Raw genomic sequence first — 19,083 nt, 5'->3', positions numbered from 1 at the left:
GAAGTCTGTCATTAACCTTAATTCTGCCTGTGTATGCCTGTGCATTTATGACAGAACTTTATTCAGTGTTGCTGAAGAGAAGCACGCGTAGGGAGTGATGCTAACACAGTGTATTAGGAAGAGTTCAAAGAGTAGGTGTTCTCCAGAGGAGCAGTGGGGAAGATGTGCCACAGCAAGCAGCACCTGTGGGCCTCCACCTGCCCAAGTGGTTTGCATGAGGAAGCCAGCCCTGACATAGTTTCACTGTTTTGGTCCACTTGGAAGAGTGTGAAATGACCACGTGTTTCCTTCCTGCAGACCCCCCCACCATCACAGAGTCCAAGAGCAATGAAGCGGCCACAGGACGACAAGCCTTACTCCGGTGCGAGGCGTCAGCAGTGCCCACGCCTGATTTCGAGTGGTATAGAGATGATACCAGGTAAGAACCTCTCCTTCTCCATGCACTCAATAGAGCATCCTCAGGAAATCACCTGTCATCCTCCCCAGCTCTTCTCCTCAAACAAATTATTCTTTACAAACCATGTAAGTCATGATGGTCCCGTCAGACTGGACAGAGCCAGCATGGTCAAGGCAGGAGGAAGCAATCCCCCTCTTTGCTGGGGATGCTGAAGCAAGTGCAGAGGATGGAGCTCTTCCCTCTAAGTCAGTTATGGGCCAATACACAATTAAGACATCAATAGAGCTTTCTTCCTGACAATATTCGTACATTAAATAGCCCATGATAAAGACAAAAAAAAAATAGGCAGTGTTAGTCTCCAACTAGGTAATGCCACTCTAGGTGCCTTCACCTTGGGGAAGAAGCTGCTGAAATGCAAGATTGCCCCCAGCTGTATGATCTGAGCCACTCAGATTTGCATATGAGAGAAAATGAGAAAAGGGTTTATTTCCAAGTCAGTGCTAGGTAAAGACTTCCTCCATTTTCCTGGGCTTTTCTTGCTTCTTCACTGCTTTACCAGTGGCATTTCACCCCACTACACTTCTTCGTCCTTTAATTCCCTCCTCCTTCTTTCCATCAGTGTCTTCTTTGGTCTCTTCATGTATCCTCATGTCTCCTTCCATCCTCACCTGCCAGCTGGGCTGAATGACTTGGGTTTACTGCCTGCTGAAGCAGTGATTTCCTTCCGAATACACAACTGCCATTGCACTAGACACCTCTTCTCCTGTCTCCCCAGGATAAACAGCGCCAATGGTCTGGAGATAAAGAGCACGGGGAGCCAGTCTCTGCTGATGGTGGCCAACGTCACTGAGGAACATTACGGGAACTACACCTGCGTGGCTGCCAACAAGCTGGGAGTCACAAATGCCAGCCTATACCTTTACAGTAAGTATGGGAGAGGGTGAAGGGAGGTCCAGATTGCTCTCACAAAGACCAGGCTATGTAGTAAGCACACAGTGACCAAAAGTCCGGAAAACATCCGCTTGCCACCCCCACCTCCCCAAACCTCCAGCCATGAACTGGCTTTCAGCGCTCTGCTTCAGCTACCTCCATGTTCATACTTGCCATGAAACACAAACACAGCCAAATTAAAAGGTTTACAGTCAAGCCCTTTGATTGACTTTCTTTGCTGAAGTCAGTTTTTTTTAACATAATAAAAACATGTTTCTTTTAGAACTGGAAACAAAAAGCCCTTTAGAATGACAGGCCCTTTAATAAGGAGACAGAAGGCCAGGGCTCTGAGGGTCTGTGACAGCTGAGAAATGACAAGTAATTCAGAGAGATGGAGAGAACTAGCCACTAAGCCTGAGGAGAACAAGAAAGAGTCAAGAGAAAGAGAAATGAGTTTGAAAATGGAAGATAAAGAAGTGGGAAAAGACAGGAAGATTTAAAGGGGCACACCAGAGGGAACACAGGGGAAAAGGTAATCAGCAGATGAAATATGGAATAAAATTCCTTGGATCTCATTCTGCTACATTTCAATTACTGAGTTTGTTGTAGTAAGTGTAAACAGACAGATGGGACCAGACCAAACCCTAGAGCAGAGTTACCTGCTGGTTCCGAATTTTGCGGCTGATTCAAACCTGACGCTAAACAGAACCCCATCCCTCAACTACCACCCATGCACGTGTACAAACTGTGGCACATTCAAAATGCAGTTCCTAATTCCAGGTCCAAAACTTGGGCTCAGCTAGGACCACGCATCGTTATTGCCACCAGAAACAGACTGCAGCAGAATAATCCACTTACATGAATGGACATATAGACACAAAAGGGATTTAGGGCTGTATTCCACTGACAGTGCCGATCTGAGTCGAAACACGTGTGCCATGACCTGCATGTCCTTTTAAAGAGCAAAAAGCTGTGTAAATCAGTCTTAGTATGGGGTGCAGTTTAGTCTAGTTTCTGCTGTGTGTGGTCAAATTAATCAAACCATCAGAAAAATGATGGTTTGGTTTGGTTATTTTTTAACAGATGTAGTGCAAAAGGATAAATCCATTGGCATTCTTTGTTTATTACCTCTGGATTTATTTCATGGCTGTTTGAATTTTTGCAAAATCTGGATGTATTCTATGGAAGTGTTTTTCTAAGTAACAGATATTACCATAAAATAACATATTTTGGATTTCCTGTAACATTGCAGCACACAAAACAAATTTCTACTTTGAAAGTCTTTTCACCCTTTTCTTGTAACTGTCATGAGATTCAAATAAAATCCTCAGGCAGCAATCTGGAACACACTTTTCAAGTACTCCAGATTTGTTCTTGTTGATATTAATATAATGCTAAGTTTAGAATCCATTATTTGCGGCTGAATTCTAAATTTGGCCCTCTCTGTTGGTTCCTGTTACACAGATGAGCTGAAGTGCATGACTGAAACAAAATATAAGATGAAATTCAGTAATGTATGTATGCACACGTGATTTTAGCTGGGGGGTTCATTTTGCTAGAAAAGCATTTTGCATGATTGCAGAACTTCACCTCAGAGGATCTCAAAGGATTTGCTAACAATGAATATTTTAATATTACAAGTTACTTAGAAATGGGTGAGTGTTATTAGTACCATTTTGCAGTAGGAAACAAAGGTACAGAGTGAAGAAGTGGTTTACCCATGGTCATAAAATGAATGGCAAAACTTGAAAGACACCCATGGAAATGTTACAAAGATGCTCTTTACTATTCCAGGACGAAATGCAGCAACTATTGCAAGATGACTTGCAACAGGGAGGGTCCTACTTTAGCCTCCTTTTGATGTGTATGAAGATTTTTGAGTTGTTGGATTTTGTTTATAATTTTTACCTTAGGAATTCAAAGCCTATTTAAGCTGGAAAACACCAGAGGACTTCACAAGAGCGAGAAAAATGGAGGAGCAGGAACTGAGAGAAATTTTAGTATTTTTAGTGAACTCTTTCTAGCTTTTCTTTTTGTTGCTTAGTAAATCCCTATTTCTTCAGTGTGCAGTCACTTCATATTGTTCCAGGACATTTCTGCTCTCCTTTTAGTTTGGAAGAGAGAGAGGAAAAAAAAAATTCAGGCAGACTAAGGCTGGTACTTCTAAGGTTAAGAAATCAGGGAAGAAATAAGTGAAGGGAATCCAGCCTCATAAAGAAAGCAGCTGAAAAAAACTACAAGTCCAAATGAAAAAAATACCATAGTGATCACACAGTAGCTGAAATGACAGGTAATGCACACTCCCAGTCACACACCAAAGCAGGGAAATAAAGTAGTGCCAAGTTTTTGCAAGGTACAGCAGATACTCAGATACTTGGGAGTGTTTGTCATCTCTAGAATCAGAGATTTTATTCACTTTTTAAATTGAGAACAAGCTCACTGTCGCGCAACATCCCACTAGGGAAACAGATACAACGATGGTTCCTCAGCGTCCCATTGCAGCACAAGAAATAATGGGAGCCAGGAGTGAAGAAACAACCAGAGAGTTAATAATGAGGTACTGGCAGCTTTGCCTGAGGTGGAGGGCAGAAGGGGAGCTAGCAAAATTATGTGAAAGAACAGTTTAACAATAGAGAAAAATGGGTGACTACCATTCCAGGAAATCTCAGCCAGAACTGAAAAGGTCTCAGAGAGACCGAGTGCCTTAGATGTCAATGCCATAGATAGAAGATGCATTAAAATACAAAAGCAGCTCCCTTGAGCTGTATGAATAGGTAGCTAGTGATCTTCCTTAAAGGATGTAGCAGCAGGATTACCTGCTGTAGGTGGAGAGATTTATACCCCTCACTCCTGGAAACTGAGTTTACAACAACATAAAAATGCCCATACCAAGGGTCTGTGTTACCCAGGAACCCTGTCTCCAACAGCAATATGGAATATGTTTGCAGAGAGGGTACTCAGGTACAGTTTGGTAATAAAACCCATCTAATTGCTTGCTGCCATCCCTTCCTCCCTGTTCCTTTTTCTTACCCTGCTCTCTGCCACATGCTTTTGTTGTTTCCCTCTTTCTGGTATTCAGTGAACAATGCACTGATCCAGTTCAGCCTGCTAAACCAGGGAAAAAGGAACTGAGCTTTACCACCCACCCCCCAAAATGCCCCCAAACGTTTTATTTTGCTGTGCTGAGATGAATTAGTTCATGGAAGGGCTCGACAAGCACCAGAGCCCATGCAAAAGGGGAAGCCATATCAGACATCTGTGGATATGAGGAGCTGGAAGGCAGAACTGTGTTTTGCAGCATTAGCGAGCCAGTAGGTTGATTCAGCTCTGCAGAGCCTAGATCAGGTTTTGTAACCCCCAAGGACAAAATACTGTGAGACCTAGGAAAGGGGCAGTAACACAGATCTCTGTGAAAATGACCTGACAGAGGCCAAGCCAGGGCTGCCGTCACAGAGCAAGAGGTGAAAAGTAGTGCTACAACTGGAGGGAGAGTTTTTCCATAAGTCTATTAGGAGGGAGGGAACATGTTTTCATTCCATTCAGCTAACAGAGTGCTATGAAAAGCATTATGAGTAAAAGTCACAATTTGTATCTTAATGAGTGCTACATGGAAGTGTAAATATGTGTATATATATACCAGATACACATCTGCTATACAAGCATATGGATACATAGGTTCATATGTACATGAGTATGGATACATACATATGCACCTGTGTGGTGTATAAGCAAGCATGCATACCCCCTCAGGTACACAGAAGCAGGCACAGCACCTGGTGCATTCTAGCAAGGCAGAGAAAAGAGTTGAAAGCTCTTCCAAAACAGTTGACTTTTTCCTCCAGCAGAGCTAGCCCATTCCAGAGGATAAAACGAGAGACAACAGGGCAGTGCCACACATCCTTATGCAGTCCTGCTGTCTAAATTATCTCAATTATAGGAGAGTGCCACCTCAGCAGGTCCCCTGCCGCATCCTCTGCAGCGTGCATCCTCTGCACCCTTCAGGGAGCAAGAGGTGAAGCAGCAGCTGGCAAGACCCATGCCAATTAGAAGCAGCAGCAGACAGGATCCCACCCCTGCCTCCTCAAGAGGCTTCAGGGAGGGTTATCGTTTTAGGCCCAGCAGTTTTGGGCCCAGCAAGAGGCACGTTCCTAAGAACTGACGCTTGCCTCTAGCGTGTGGTTATTTGTTAGCACCTGGGCACAGGTGCTGGCTGTGTGCACATGCTTACATCCATGCTCCTAAATCTCTGACCACACTTTTCTGCTCCTGAGCGTTGGCTTATGTTGGTTGCTGCTAGGGTTTGGAGCCTAACTGTGGCCAAAATCTCTCTCTCAGTGGCTCTCAGTGCAAACCCACCGTTTTCCCAGGGGTTGTCAATAATGAGGAGACTCCAGAGAGGAGGAAAGCTTTTAGGCTGACAGTCAGATGGGGCAAGGCTGAGACACTGCCAATGAGCTGGGGTGGAGCAATAAAGGCAGCAGGCAGCCAGGGGAAAGAGCTAGAGTCCTTGAATAGAAAGCAGCATGATAATGAGGCCATAGTGCTCTGCTTTAACTGCTTATGCTGTGCAGGCTGCAGCCTGCTGTGCAGGAAGAAGGTAAAGGGGAGGTGAGTTATTTAACCAAACTGAGTAACAAGGAAGTCATGTCAGCACAACAGCCTGCTTTCACAGAACAACAGTCCCCTGTTGCTACATAAACACAGAGATCCAGGCTAGCCTTGTGTTTTCTACCTGCTGTGGACTCAAACAGCTTCATTACCACCATAAAGGCAGGAGATCTGCCAGTGGCATAGGGATGGGCCTGACCTGCCACATCCTCATGGGCTCCAGTGAGTGAGAAACTAGCTCGTTGCACCAAGGGTGATGTATGAAGAGCATTGGCCTCCAAATAGCTGGGTCTGGGTTGATCAGAGAATAATAGTGGACTAGTGATGTATGCTGACAAGCTCTATGTCCATAAGCACTAATCTTAGCGCTGTCCTCACAGGTAAGCCAGGAGATGACTCATTGCCCCAGGCCTATCAGCTGTTGAATAGTGGCATATCTCTGCAGATAGATGTCTACCTATTGATCAGTCCCTGGGTAGGAACTTGTCTCAATCAGTGCGAGGCATCCAGCAAGGTCTAAGGTAATGAAGGGTGACCTGGTGATCAGAGTCAGGCCTGGGGGATCTTCTATTCTTGGTTCTGCTCCTGGCTCTGCCAACAGTTCAGCATCTGACCCTGAGCAATTTGCTTCCTTGCTCTGTACATCAACTGCATGATCTGTAAAATGGAATTAACACTACTGTTAGCCACAGACTGAGGTCTGTGACACCTGTTTTCCTCAGTGTCTGGTCAACTCTTTGAGATCCTTTTGTGGAAGAAGTAAAGCAAGCCAGCAGTGACATAAAAAAAAGTCCTGCTGTGACATATAACAAGGACACATTGTAAAAACCCTATAACCAAAACAGCTACAACTAGAGCTTGATGAGTCTGCAAAAAAAATCTCTATTCCCCTTGAAAGACAAAGGTTCAAAAGAAACAAAGTGTCCTTGGGGTTCACCAGGGTGACTGCTCCCATGCTCAAATCCTCAGGGTACCTGTCACTGGCAAGAAATCCATTGTGGAAAAGGTTCTGGGGCAAGAAATCCATTCTGGAAAATGGGGAGGCAGCAACTACCTGTGGGGGACTTCCACAGCTCACCTCTCTGCCAAGACTAGCTTCCTGCCAGAGGTGTAGCTAAGTGGAGCTGTAGTGTGATGACATGAATGGTCTTGAAACTCAGAGGGGAGATGTGGCCCATCAACTCCAATTACCTTCACTGCAGGTGCTTAATCCCTTTTGCTGTGTGGATATTATTTGTTTAGTTTTTCAAATTACTTCTCTCTGACTCCGTCCCAGGGGATGTTGATGTGTATTAGGTGTGTTGCTAGCAAAATGCTCTGTATATGAAACCTATTCTAGTTCAGCTAATTTGGAGATGGACAACTCCATCAGGTTTGTATCTGCTGCTTGCTTGGTGTGAAAAGTGGCTTGTTCTTTTCTCCTGCATGTTGCTTATTGTTTTTTTTCCCCCCTTAGAACGAGTTTTACCCACACTCCCCAATCCTTTTCCAGGTCAGTATATGTTTTATGTTGAAGTAGCTCTTTAGCCGGGTCATTCTCCATCATCCTGATCAACTCTCAGAGTCAGGGATCAGCAAAATCACTCAGAAATGCAGGAAAATAAGAGCTTTCCTTTCTTGTCTACATGTCATTTGGTCCCTTCTGCTCATCTTCTTCATCCTTCCCCCCTCCCTTTTCAGAAAACCAATCAACTAAGCAGCAACAACCTTTAGCCAAGCTTTGAGCCACGACATTGTCACCCAGGTCTGGACAGTCTTTAGTGAGGTTAATTTTGTCTACAGACCTACTCCTAATATATCTTTGGCCACATAGCCTGATTTGGATCAAAAGCATAAGCAGACCTTAAATTTTGCAGAGGTGGTGAAAGGGACAAGTGAGAAGCTAAAAATTAAATTGCTCTCAGGAGTTTTTTCCATGCTATTGTGCAAACTATTAATGGTAAAGCACTTTGTTTTCTCATTCCTCTGTCACACACCCCCAAGTCTGCCAGTCACAGAGTGCTGCATTTGAGACAAAGAGCATGAGAAGAGGCACATGGTGGGGTGTTACTGTCTTTTGTATTCCAAGGGAAGGTGTGGAGGCAAAACAGGGTCTGAGTATTTTTTCCCATCTCTGTGCTTCCCAAGTATGCCTCAAGTCCAGGCAGCACAGCCCCAATGACCATATGAAACTTGGGGTTTGGATGTGACTGCGACATTCTGAAACAGCACAGAGACTGGGCACTTCCAGACAGCAGGCTACAGCATTTGAAAGCAATGTTTGAAAATAAATCAACAATAAGGCAGCCACCCCCCCATTCACTTAAAAAAATTTGTCCTAGGGCTCCCTAGTATCTTTGTTTTACCGCCATATGAAGATGCACTCAACTCATGGAATGTTAGGAGGCCTAAATAGTTAAAGTCTGTGCAGAGCTTTGGGGTAGAGTGTTATTAAGAACCCATGTTGTTTTTCAGAGGGCACCTTCCCAAGTAAAGCACCTGCAGGTACTCCCATGAAAAGAACAATCAATGCTGGGTGTTACACCAGCTCTCTTTAACCACTCTGCCTTTTTCAAATCAAGCTCTGCTCTTGGCAACATATTCAGGCTCAGGATGTAGTCACAATTGCCTATTTAAAAGGCAAATCCACAAATACAATTAAAGAAAAGTACATACCAAAAAAATGAAAAGAAAAAAAGAAAAAGAAAAAAAAGGAAAAAAAAAAAAAAGGAGGGGGTGAGGGAAAAATCAAGCTACCATTAAAATTAAATCCCAGGGAGTGATTTGTAAATAACATTCAAGGAGCTGAGAAAAGGAGCAAAGTAGGCCATTGGGAATGTAGTGTGGAAAAATAAATCTAATTAAACCCATTATTGTATGTATTGCAAATGAAACTTGTGCTTGGATATGAAATTAGAGTTGCTGAGGCTTTTTGGGTTGTAGGGTTTTAAGGAGTTTTCCAATTTGGCGTGTTCTTTTTTAAAGCAGAATTTTCAATGACAAATGTTTTTGTCTGATGAAAAACTCTTTTTATGATTGTTTTTCTTATATATCTTTAAATTCCACAGGCAGGCAGTGTTAATTTTTTTCATAGCCTGCCCTGTTTGCAGCTGGTTTTGAATTAGAAGCCCATTAAGATAAATGATAAAGCAAAAACTGCAGTTTAGCAAGGCCAGGATCTCCATACCAAATACCCCTCCTAATCAAGCTGCCAAGGCCATCCTGCACAGCTTTAGTCAATCCTTTAAAACACTCCCCACTCTGTCTTTGAAGTTGTTGTAGTTTTTTTTCCTTTTACTGCTCCCCAGTCTCCTGAGATCATCTCAAAGGACATCCTGTTGTGACATTACTTCTGTGAGGGGTCTCAAGGAATTTGTGGTGTCAAATATTGGGTTATCTCCAGTGACCCAGGACATGCAAAGAGGATTTTGCAGAGGGGGAGTGTAGAGCTTAAATACTCTGGACCTCATTGGTTTTCTGAAAGCCCCTACCAGCTTCTACAGTGAGGGTGTTCAGCAAAGATATTGGCGCTCCTCTCAACATTTGCTTTTACTTTGCTGTTCACCTTCAAATAAATCTTGGGCATACAATTTTCTTGTTAGACCTTTTTCTCCCTATGAGTCAATGTTCTGAGATGCTCAGCTCTCAAATAAGCCTCTCCTCAATGACCAGAATCACAGCCTCCTCCCTTTCTCCTTCAATTTCCATTTCTCTTAAGCCTCAGTAACACTTCCCTGCCCTGTGGGGTTTTGAGCATTAATTTTAAAGGAAGGTGTTTTGAGATGAAGAGCAATGCAGTCATACTAAGCATTGCTATCATTAGCTAGCTGCTGTGGAAACATCTTGCTTTCAGGCAAGCTGGAGACTTAGAAGCAGCCCACTCAAATAAACACGTGGGACTTGAGTTTGATGGGGCAGTTTCCATGATAGAGTTTGATGAGTCTGGTGGAGCCCATCTGATTCAGCTCTTGACACAATTGTCTCTGGTAAATTTTCCAGTCCTCCTGATTTTGTAGCCAGGCATGCAAAATGCCCTAAAATGTCTTTCGAGGTGATGCCACATCTCATCACATCTTCCTGTCTGCATCGAAACATCATGTTATAATGGGATGACACAAGACCTGGCTGTTGCAAAGGAGGTCTTACTGCATCATCAGGTGGCTTTTCAAAAGAGTTTTCTTCTGGAAAAGGAGAGTTTGCTCATTCCACAACACATGCCAACATCAGGTCAAATGAGATTACTGTTGAACCTCTAAGGGGCCTGTCACGATTACAGTGCTAGCTCCATCTCTGTCCTCCATTGTCCCTTGCCCTTTGAACATAGACTCCCTCTATCTTGATAGCACCTAGTGTCCACATCAGAACATCTTGGCCAGACTGAGGGGCTTCAAAACCCCTGAGTCTTCTCCAGAGATTCATGATGAGGGCTTACCACAGATTAACCAGGGACTTTCTCTGCATGGTTAGTTTGAATGCCGTGGAAGCTCTGCAAGGGAGATGCCCTCTTTACTGGAGAGCAGCACATTGAGAACTGTTTGCAGGACATCACATATGTCCCTCCTCAGGGCCTGATCAGATGAAATCCAGTCATGCCCATCAACAGGGTGGCAAAAGATTTATAGCAACAGTTTGTAAGTAATTAGGGGAGGGGGAGGGAAAAGGAGAATGAGCAGTCCTGTCTTTATGTCAAAATGTGCACTGATTGGAGAATGACCCCTTATGATTGTAGATTGTAGCTAGTCTCCATTTAGCTGTAGCCCAAGTAGCCTGTACTGTCACTAATGCCTTCATCAGGTGGGTGGGAGCTGGGGGGCAAGAGAGGAAAGAGATGTTCATTTGGATCTGATGACCAGAGTGGGAATCAGAGAGCATCTTTCTTTTTAATACCCTCTTGATCTTCTTCCCTCCCTGTGGAGGTGCTAGGTGTGGATAAGAGAGCTTACCTGTTGCAGTGGTCACCTCCTCCCATCCCTGCTCCCTTTTTGCTTTCTCTAGCATGTGGTCATGTCAGCCCTGCAGAGGAGGGTGCTCTTGTGTCAGTGGTGTCTGCTTTGGCAAAAGGATGAACAGCTGAATATTTTGAAGCTAAGGAGAAAAGCAGGGGAGAACAGATCAGAGAGTAGTGACTGCAAAGGGTTAATATGTTATGGGGGGTTTGCTGACTAGGCAGTGGTGGGGGAGCAGTCCACAGAAACAAGCCCTCCCAGTACAGTGTGGCCAGCTAAAGAACCTGTCCATCTCTGGAGTCTTCTTCACTGAGGTCACTGGGTGCTTTCTCAGCTGGGCAGCAAGAAGAGGTCAGTAAAATCCAAGCCTTCACAGCCTTTGCAACAAACTAGTTAGCAGAACTGGGAAAACCAAAGGATAAACAAGCCAAAATAGCCAGTCTTGGCCTATCATGAGCCTGACATAGGAACTGCCAGCAGAGAAGAAATAATGGCCATAGTGACCAAGCACAGGAGGGCATGTTTGGAGCTCTGTGCATGTCTGGTTATCTCCACGAATTCTTAGGCATTTGGGACCCATATTTCAGCTGCCCTTGTCACGCTGCAGTGATGTGTGTCTGACTACTTGGAGCATGCCTCTCTCTTCCCTAAAAACTGCCTGGCTGAGCCTCAGGCATTGGCACTTGATAACGCCCATGACCCTGGATGGGAAGCACAGCTTAGAGCTGTCCTTTCTTCCTGCTGGCAGTATCCAGTCAGATTTTCCAAAGATCTCATTCTCCATTTGGTGAGTGCAAAAGGGGGTGGCTCTGCAGGGTGGATGCCCAAGCAGGCCAAGCTTTTCTTGCTGCTCAGGGTCCATGTCTGTCCCTGCCAGGTCTACAGGCACTGAAGGCTTGGACTGCACTGGGTACCAAGCCTGCAGGGGTTTCAAGCCAAGAGAACAGGAAGGACAAGGCAGGGTTTAGGCAGAAGGCCTTTCTTGCTGTTTCGTACGTACCTGGCAAGGGCTGGCATTGCATCTTATTTTGACCATGTGGTTAAAAGTAAATAAAATCAAAGTCAGAGATGATGGTGGCATCTTCCAAAAGGAGTAGTAGGGGTGTAGCTGGGAACAGCATCTTAGGGAAAAGAGAAATGCCAGGAATTACTTCTAGTACAGCTACTAGCTTGACTTGATGTTTTTTTTCTGGAAAGCAACAGACAGTTTCTGCTTGCTGAGATTGCTTTAAAAAAAACCACAACAAAACCAGTCTGCTTCTTTCCCCAAAAAAGCACAAAGGAAAGAAACCAGCTTTCTTAAGGGAAAAAAGAGAGACACAGGGAAAAAGAGAGAGAAATGGTGTTATTGCTTAATCTGTTTCTGTACTTTTTGTTCATTAATTTTAATTTAGATTGATTTATTCCAAAATGAGCTCTGGGTTGCATATATTTGCATAACCCTCCCCAGTAGCAATGCTGTGGAGAATCCAGGGAGTGAGGAAGAGCAGCAGCAGAGGGTAGGAACTGAGACTGGAAGTCCCAGAAAGATATTCCTCTGAGCCAGGCCTTTGCACTGGGACAGAGAAGGTGTTTCAAGGTCTGTGTAGTCACAGAGTGCCTTTGCATGCATGCAGAACAGCCCTGTGAAACAGAGGTCAGGGCACAGCAGTCAGGTGGGAGAGTGGAGGCTGGGTGAAACCAGTGGGAGGAAACACACAACTGTACTGCAGAGATTGTAAACACACCCATGGAAGAGCAACTGCTGTGAAAAATCAGTTGTCCAGTAGGGACACTGATAGTGTCAGCAGCATAGCATGGACAGACTGCCCTGCAGAGCAGAGCTCGGACAGGCTATAACCCTCCAGAGACAGATATCCTCAGCCCAGAGGATGCTCATAACATCTGTATGTTAGGTAAGTTTCTGAAGCCATCAGCTAACCCTTCCTCCTTAGAGATGATGAAGACACCTTATAGACACTGCTCAGCAGGTGTACCTAAATCCTTGCTTTTTCCCTCTTGCTCTCCTTACTTCCCGTGTTAAGCTGCAAGCTGTGCTGACTGGCACCAAAGCATGGCGGGCAGCAAGGAGGAGGATGAACAGCCACTGTTCTCTTGATTTAGTCCTGATGCACACGCAAAAATTCCTCCCACCCTCTGGAGAAAATGACCAAAGAGTAATTCCCACCTTCATCCTCCTCCTCCCCCTTGCATTCCCAGTGTAAACCACTCAGGAATTTGCCTAACATACTGGCCTCCCCTCTGGTTATTGTCCCAAGTGAACAGTCTCTCCGTTCACTAACCCATGACGGTAAGTGGGTTTGGGAAGCAGCAGGTTTATCTCCCTGGCTCAGGCACTGCACCAGGCCCGCTCGTGAACCGGTTGCCATTCAGTGTCTGCTCTGCTGTTGATAAAGCACATTACACATGGCTGGGCTTGCATGATTAATACAGCTGTCTAAGCGCTCTCTCTAAAAACAAAAACAACCGGGAGAAGGGAGGTGTGGGATTTGGGAGAGAGAGGGCGCACAGGGAAAAAGCCAATGCTTCCAAAGAAATCAGGCTTGCAGAAAAAGCAGAGTGCTCCTCCTGGCAGGCCTTCCCTCCTGTGGGCGAACAAGTCTTGTCAGCAGAGCTCCCCTGTGAAAGGGAGAGGCCTAGTGGCAAGGCAAGCAGAAAAGAAATGTGCTTGGCCCTTCCCCACCGTTGCTTGCATGTCCCTCTGCAATCTGGGGAACGTGTACATGGACAGGAGAAAGGGGTGAGGATGTGGAGAAGGATGTGCTATAACTCGCGCAGACCTTCTGTGAGGTCTGGCCGGGCAGCTTCTGTGGTAGGTGTTACACTGATGGACAAGTACACTCCTGAGCCAGGTCACCTTCTGCACCATATCCACACACATCCCATGCTTGGAGGCACATCCCACAGTCACCAGGCAATTTCCAGGCACCCTAGAACACCTAAAGGATGAACGAAAGTGGCCGCAGGCACCTTTTCCATTGCCCAAACTCATCCAGCTGAAGGCCAGCTCAGCTGCCAGTAAGCTGTAGAATCATAGAATCATAGGGGTTGGAAGGGACCTCGAAAGATCATGTAGTCCAACCCCCCCTGCCAGAGCAGGGTCATCTAGAGCACATCACACAGGAACGCATCCAGGTGGGTTTTGAATGTCTCCAGAGAAGGAGACTCCACAACCTCTCTGGGCAGCCTGTTCAGTGCTCTGTCACTCTCACAGTAAAACAATTTTTTCGAATATTCACCTTGAACCTCCTATGCTCCAATTTGATCCCATTACCCCTTGTCCTATCACTGATCAACACTGAGAAAAGCCTAACTCCATCTCCCTGACACTCACCCCTTACATATTTGTAAACATTGATGAGGTCACCCCTCAGTCTCCTTTTCTCCAAGCTAAAGAGACCCAGCTCCCTCAGCCTTTCCTCATAAGGGAGATGATCCACTCCCTTGATCATCTTTGTGGCTCTGCACTGGACTCTTTCAAGCACTTCCCTGTCCTTCTTGAACTGAGGGGCCCAGACCTGGACACAATACTCCAGATGCAGCCTCACCAATGCAGAATAGAGGGGGAGGAGAACCTCTCTTGACCTACTAACCACACCCTTTCTAATGCACCCCAGGATGCCATTGGCCTTCTTGGCCACAAGGGCACACTGCTGGCTCATGGTCATCCTCCTGTCCACCAGGACCCCCAGGTCCCTTTCACCTACACTGCTCTCCAGCAGGTCAGCCCCCAACCTGTACTGGTACATGGGGTTGTTCTTCCCCAGATGCAAAACTCTACACTTGCCCTTGTTGAACTTCATCAGATTTCTCCCCGCCCAACTCTCCAGCCTGTCCAAGTCCCTCTGAATGGCAGCACAGCCCTCCAGTGTGTCAGCCACTCCACCCAGCTTGGTGTCATCAGCAAACTTGCTGAGGGTACATTCTGTACCCTCATCCAGGTCGTTGATGAAGATGTTGAACAACACCGGTCCCAGTACCGACCCCTGAGGGACTCCACTAGTCACAGACCTCCAACCAGATTCCGCCCCATTGACTACAACTCTCTGCCTCCTTCCTTTCAACCAGTTCTTGATCCACCTCACTACCTGATCAGCAAACCCATTCTTGATCAACTTATCTACAAGGATGCTGTGGGAGACGGTGTTAAATGCTTTACTGAAATCAAGATATACCACATCTACCGCTCTACCATCATCTATCCACCTAGTAATTTCCTCATAGAAGGCTATGAGGTTAGTCAAACATGATTTACCCTTGATAAAACCATGCTGACTGCTCCTGATGACCCCCATCTCCTTGATATGCCTAGAGATAGCGACAAGAACAAGTTGTTCCATCACCTTTCCAGGGATGGAGGTGAGGCTGACCGGTCTATAGTTACCCGGGTCCTCCTTCTTGCCCTTCTTGTAGACTGGTGAGACATTTGCTATCCTCCAGTCCTCAGGCACCTCTCCTGTTACCCACGACTTGCCAAAGATGTTGGAGAGTGACCTCTGCCAGCTCCCTCAGCACCCTTGGATGCATTCCATCTGGACCCATCGATTTATGGATGTCCAGATTACTCAACTGATCCCTAACCCGATCCTCATCTACCATGGCAAACTCCTCCTCTATCTTGACTTCTTCTGGGGCTATATGAATCTGGGACTCATGGGGAAATCCTGCAGGAGTAAAGACAGAGGCAAAGAAGGTGTTCAGCACCTCTGCCTTCTTTATATCCTCTGTCACCAGGGCTCCCACCTCATTCAACAGTGGGCCAATATTGCCTCTAGTGTTAGTTTTGTTAGCTATGTATTTGAAAAAGCTCTTTCTATTGTCCTTAACCTGGTTTGCAAGGTTAAGTTCCAAGGAGGCCTTAGCTTTCCTAATTGCCTCCCTACATTCTCTGACAACAGTCCTATATTCCTCCCAAGTGACCAGCCCCTCCTTCCATGATCTGTAGACTTTCTTTTTCCACTTAAGTTTGCCCAGCGGTTCCTTTTTTAACCATGCAGGTCTCCTAGCTCCCTTACTAGATTTCTTAACCATTGGGACGCTCTGATCCTGTGCTGTAGTAACTTTCTAATTACCAATCTGGGAATGGGCTGTGAGGAGCCACTATGGCTTTCTGCTTCAGCTTTCCCCATGCCCTGGGCAAGACATTAAAGCCAGGCAAGCACTGTTAAGGTGTTAAGGTGACCAGAAGTCTCACTCTGGAATTGCACACACGCACACATGCATACTTCAGTGAGAACTACAGGTGCCACAAAGTAATATTTACTGACACCACACACGTTAGAGACACACCAGTCTGTGGGCTCAGCTTGCCTCCAGTGAAATCTCTAATTCACTGAAGTGCTGAGGGAAGCACACAGGCTTGTTTGTAGTATTCTCCGTGTTCACAAGCAGTGCTTGATGAAGGCTAGCTGAAGCCTCCTCCTAGCTTGTTCTTCTGCTGGGCAGGGAGGGATGGGGACAAGGGTTGGTTTCTGCCGAGTTCCCTAGAAGAGAGTCCCCAGAGTGGAGTGGTAGGCCTAAGAAGACCTTAAGGACAGGGCGAGGCATGGGGGTCACCATGCTGCAGGTGTGAGAGAAGGAGGATAGGAAGGTCAGAGGCAGCAATACCACTGAATTTCAGTACCAAAGACATCTCAATCATGCTGGTCATGCTCCACCCCCATTTAGTTCTTCTTCTGCTCCAGTTTCCTTTCCAGTCACCTCTCAGTGCACCCCTCCCCCTTCATTTCTACTCAAAGCCACTCAAATCTTTCTTATGCCAAATATCCAGTAAAGCTTCTGGAAAACCATAGCAGGGATGAAGTGGGTAAACAGACAGACATAACACTGATGAAAATATTAATTTTTCAAGAGTTTCCAGAGCTTCCAATTAGCAAACTACTTCCTAGGGCTGTGTGTGCTCTGTGTGAGGGGGCCTAAGCTGTTTGTTCCCTACTGAGACACTAGACTGCATGCCAGTGTCACCTTTTGTCTGCTGTGCCATACACATTTGCTTGAGAGGTGAGCAGGGGAAGGACTGCTGTATCCTAGGAAAGAGAAAAGCAGAAGAAGTTCAGATCTTCCCTGTGATGAACCTTGAAAAAGTCTGTGCTATGTATTTTTTTGATGCTTTGCTTGTAGAATGAGAGTCTTCACTGAATGGTTTGAAGACAAAGCAGTTTTAAATAACTGATTTTGTATTAGTATCTTGCCACATGTTGGGTGTTTGGTTTTTTTTTAAATCTCCAGCTGCTTGGGAAATTGAAAGGGTGGGAGAATAATTTTTCAGCTGTGAGGAAACCTTGGAACTTTTTGATATCTACAGGACAGATCTGGTGAAGAAGTTTCTGTGTAACCTTGCAACTCAGGTGGTCATCTAGCTACCACCAGCCTCATTGATCAGGATAACAGTTCACTTCTAGACCAGGATTACTGTAAGCCACCTCCAGGATAAGTGGTGTAAGCAGCCAGCTCTTGAACACCACTACCTTCTCAGAAAGACACTGAGAAATACAGTCTCAGGGCTATTCTTTAGACCTCAGGGAAGGGTGGGTGCGCTGCATTACAGGATGAATCTTCACTAAGACATGAGGTATGATAGATGAGTACTTAGTGCACCATGAATGAGCTCCAAAACATGGGGAAGAACTGTTCAGTGCTAAGAAAGCGTGAGCAAATTCTGAAATGCATTAAACCATGTGCTAAGATTGATAGACACCAGAGACATTTCCTTAATCTTGCTGGAGAGTTGCTGGAGGGCATCCTCCTGAATTTACACAGTGGTACTTCCACCTCTAGAAAAGCCAGCCTATTGCCACTGCAGTCACAGTCAAATCTTAATTACAGGAGCAGAACTCTTAGTGAGAATGGGGTACATGCAGGTAATGAATAAAATAGTTCCAGCATTGAGAACAGGAGTGAAAAATCATGTCTTCTTCTCAAAGGGGAAGGGAGAGGATGACACAGAAAAGCAGTAAGAAAAAAGCCCCAATGAACCCTAGTAAGTAGAAGCTGCTAATCCCTAAAGCCTCAGAGTAGAGTGCAAAGCCCTGGAAGAAAGAAATTAATAACTTTCAAAGTATGACCTTGAAAATGGAATTAACAGTATTCCTCCCTTTTAAGCCTTCATGACAATAAAGATTTCATCTTCTGAAGCCCTAGCAAGAGAGTCAATAGACTAGAAAAATTACTTCCTGCAGAGGACCTGGCAAGTGTAAAACCTAAGACCCCTCCAGGCCCCAGGGAGTAAGATGACAAAAGAGAGACCTGTATGGTGCACATCCTCTTGCCCTTGCCCCTTGTCCTTTAGAGGTTGTTTTTTTCCCATTCCCATCACAGACAAGTTCTCCTAGCCTGTCCCATGCCTCCTTCTGGCCTCACTTCCATTCAGAAGCTCATGGGGGCTCATTGTCCTCTTACACCAGGTTTTACCTCACATTCTTTGACAGGATCCCAAGGCAGATTCCCCAAAGTGAAGAAGGAGCTTACAGCTTTCTGATGCCCTTTGAAATGTCTGTGGGTTCTCTTCTATCAGCACAGCACATATATAAAGCCTTGGAGTCTTGCTAATGTAAAGAAGTGGGAAAACTGGCACCCACCGTCTCTTTTCCTGTCTTCATTTTGGTTTACCTCAGATGATGAGGCCCAGGAACCAGCAGAATATTCTAGACAGGCAAATGTGGGTGTGAAACATGTGGATGGGTGGGTGATTTTTTTTTTTCCCCTTTCGGGTATTGACCAGAAATACATCTGCTTTCTGCTTGCATCTCAAATGACCCTTTTAAAAGTCTACCTTGGTCATCTTGAAAGGCATAGGTTCAATTTCTGCTGAAGTGATCATGAAGCTCCCAGCATTTGGAAGCATGCCTCTGTGCAACCAAGACAACTTGAGGATTTGCTTGCCAGTCTGACCTAGTGTGCTTGTCCAGCAAGGCTTATGTGGCATGGCACAGCCCTCTGTCCCCCTCTCTCAGAGGCTCCTTCAGCGTTGCTATCGTATTGCAAAAGGGAACTGAAGGGAGTGAGGGTAGAGAAGGGGGAATATCTGCAGAGGAAGTAGAACAGGCTAGAAACTTTACCACCACTCCGTGCAACCCCTGCTTCTTCCTGCTGTAGTGGGTATATATATGTCTTGCTTTTGACGGGGATGACCAACCAGCAGGTCAGATCTGCCCCCCAGAGCAGGTTTTGCCGAGGATACTGCTGCATAGTGGCTGTGGAGAGATGCAGAGGGATGCGGATCAG

General features: G+C 45.6%; 1 protein-coding gene across 3 annotated transcripts in view; it reads left to right on the top strand.

The window, feature by feature from the left end:
- LSAMP (limbic system associated membrane protein) overlaps positions 1-19,083 on the top strand; it is a 1,031,747-nt gene that overhangs the window by 1,005,664 nt on the left and 7,000 nt on the right. For 2 of the 3 annotated variants that reach the window (XM_051623572.1, XM_051623564.1), the window contains 3 exons: positions 298-418; positions 1,173-1,321; positions 7,392-7,427. In XM_051623572.1, coding sequence (XP_051479532.1) covers positions 298-418; positions 1,173-1,321; positions 7,392-7,427 — 306 coding nt within the window. The remainder of the gene's footprint in view (positions 1-297; positions 419-1,172; positions 1,322-7,391; positions 7,428-19,083) is intronic. The other variant, XM_051623582.1, reaches the window with a different exon arrangement.

This window comes from Apus apus, chromosome 1, assembly GCF_020740795.1.
Source record: "Apus apus isolate bApuApu2 chromosome 1, bApuApu2.pri.cur, whole genome shotgun sequence".
Lineage (NCBI taxonomy): Eukaryota > Metazoa > Chordata > Aves > Apodiformes > Apodidae > Apus > Apus apus.
The sequence above is the reverse complement of the archived record's forward strand: the minus strand, read 5'-3'. Positions and strand labels throughout refer to the sequence as shown.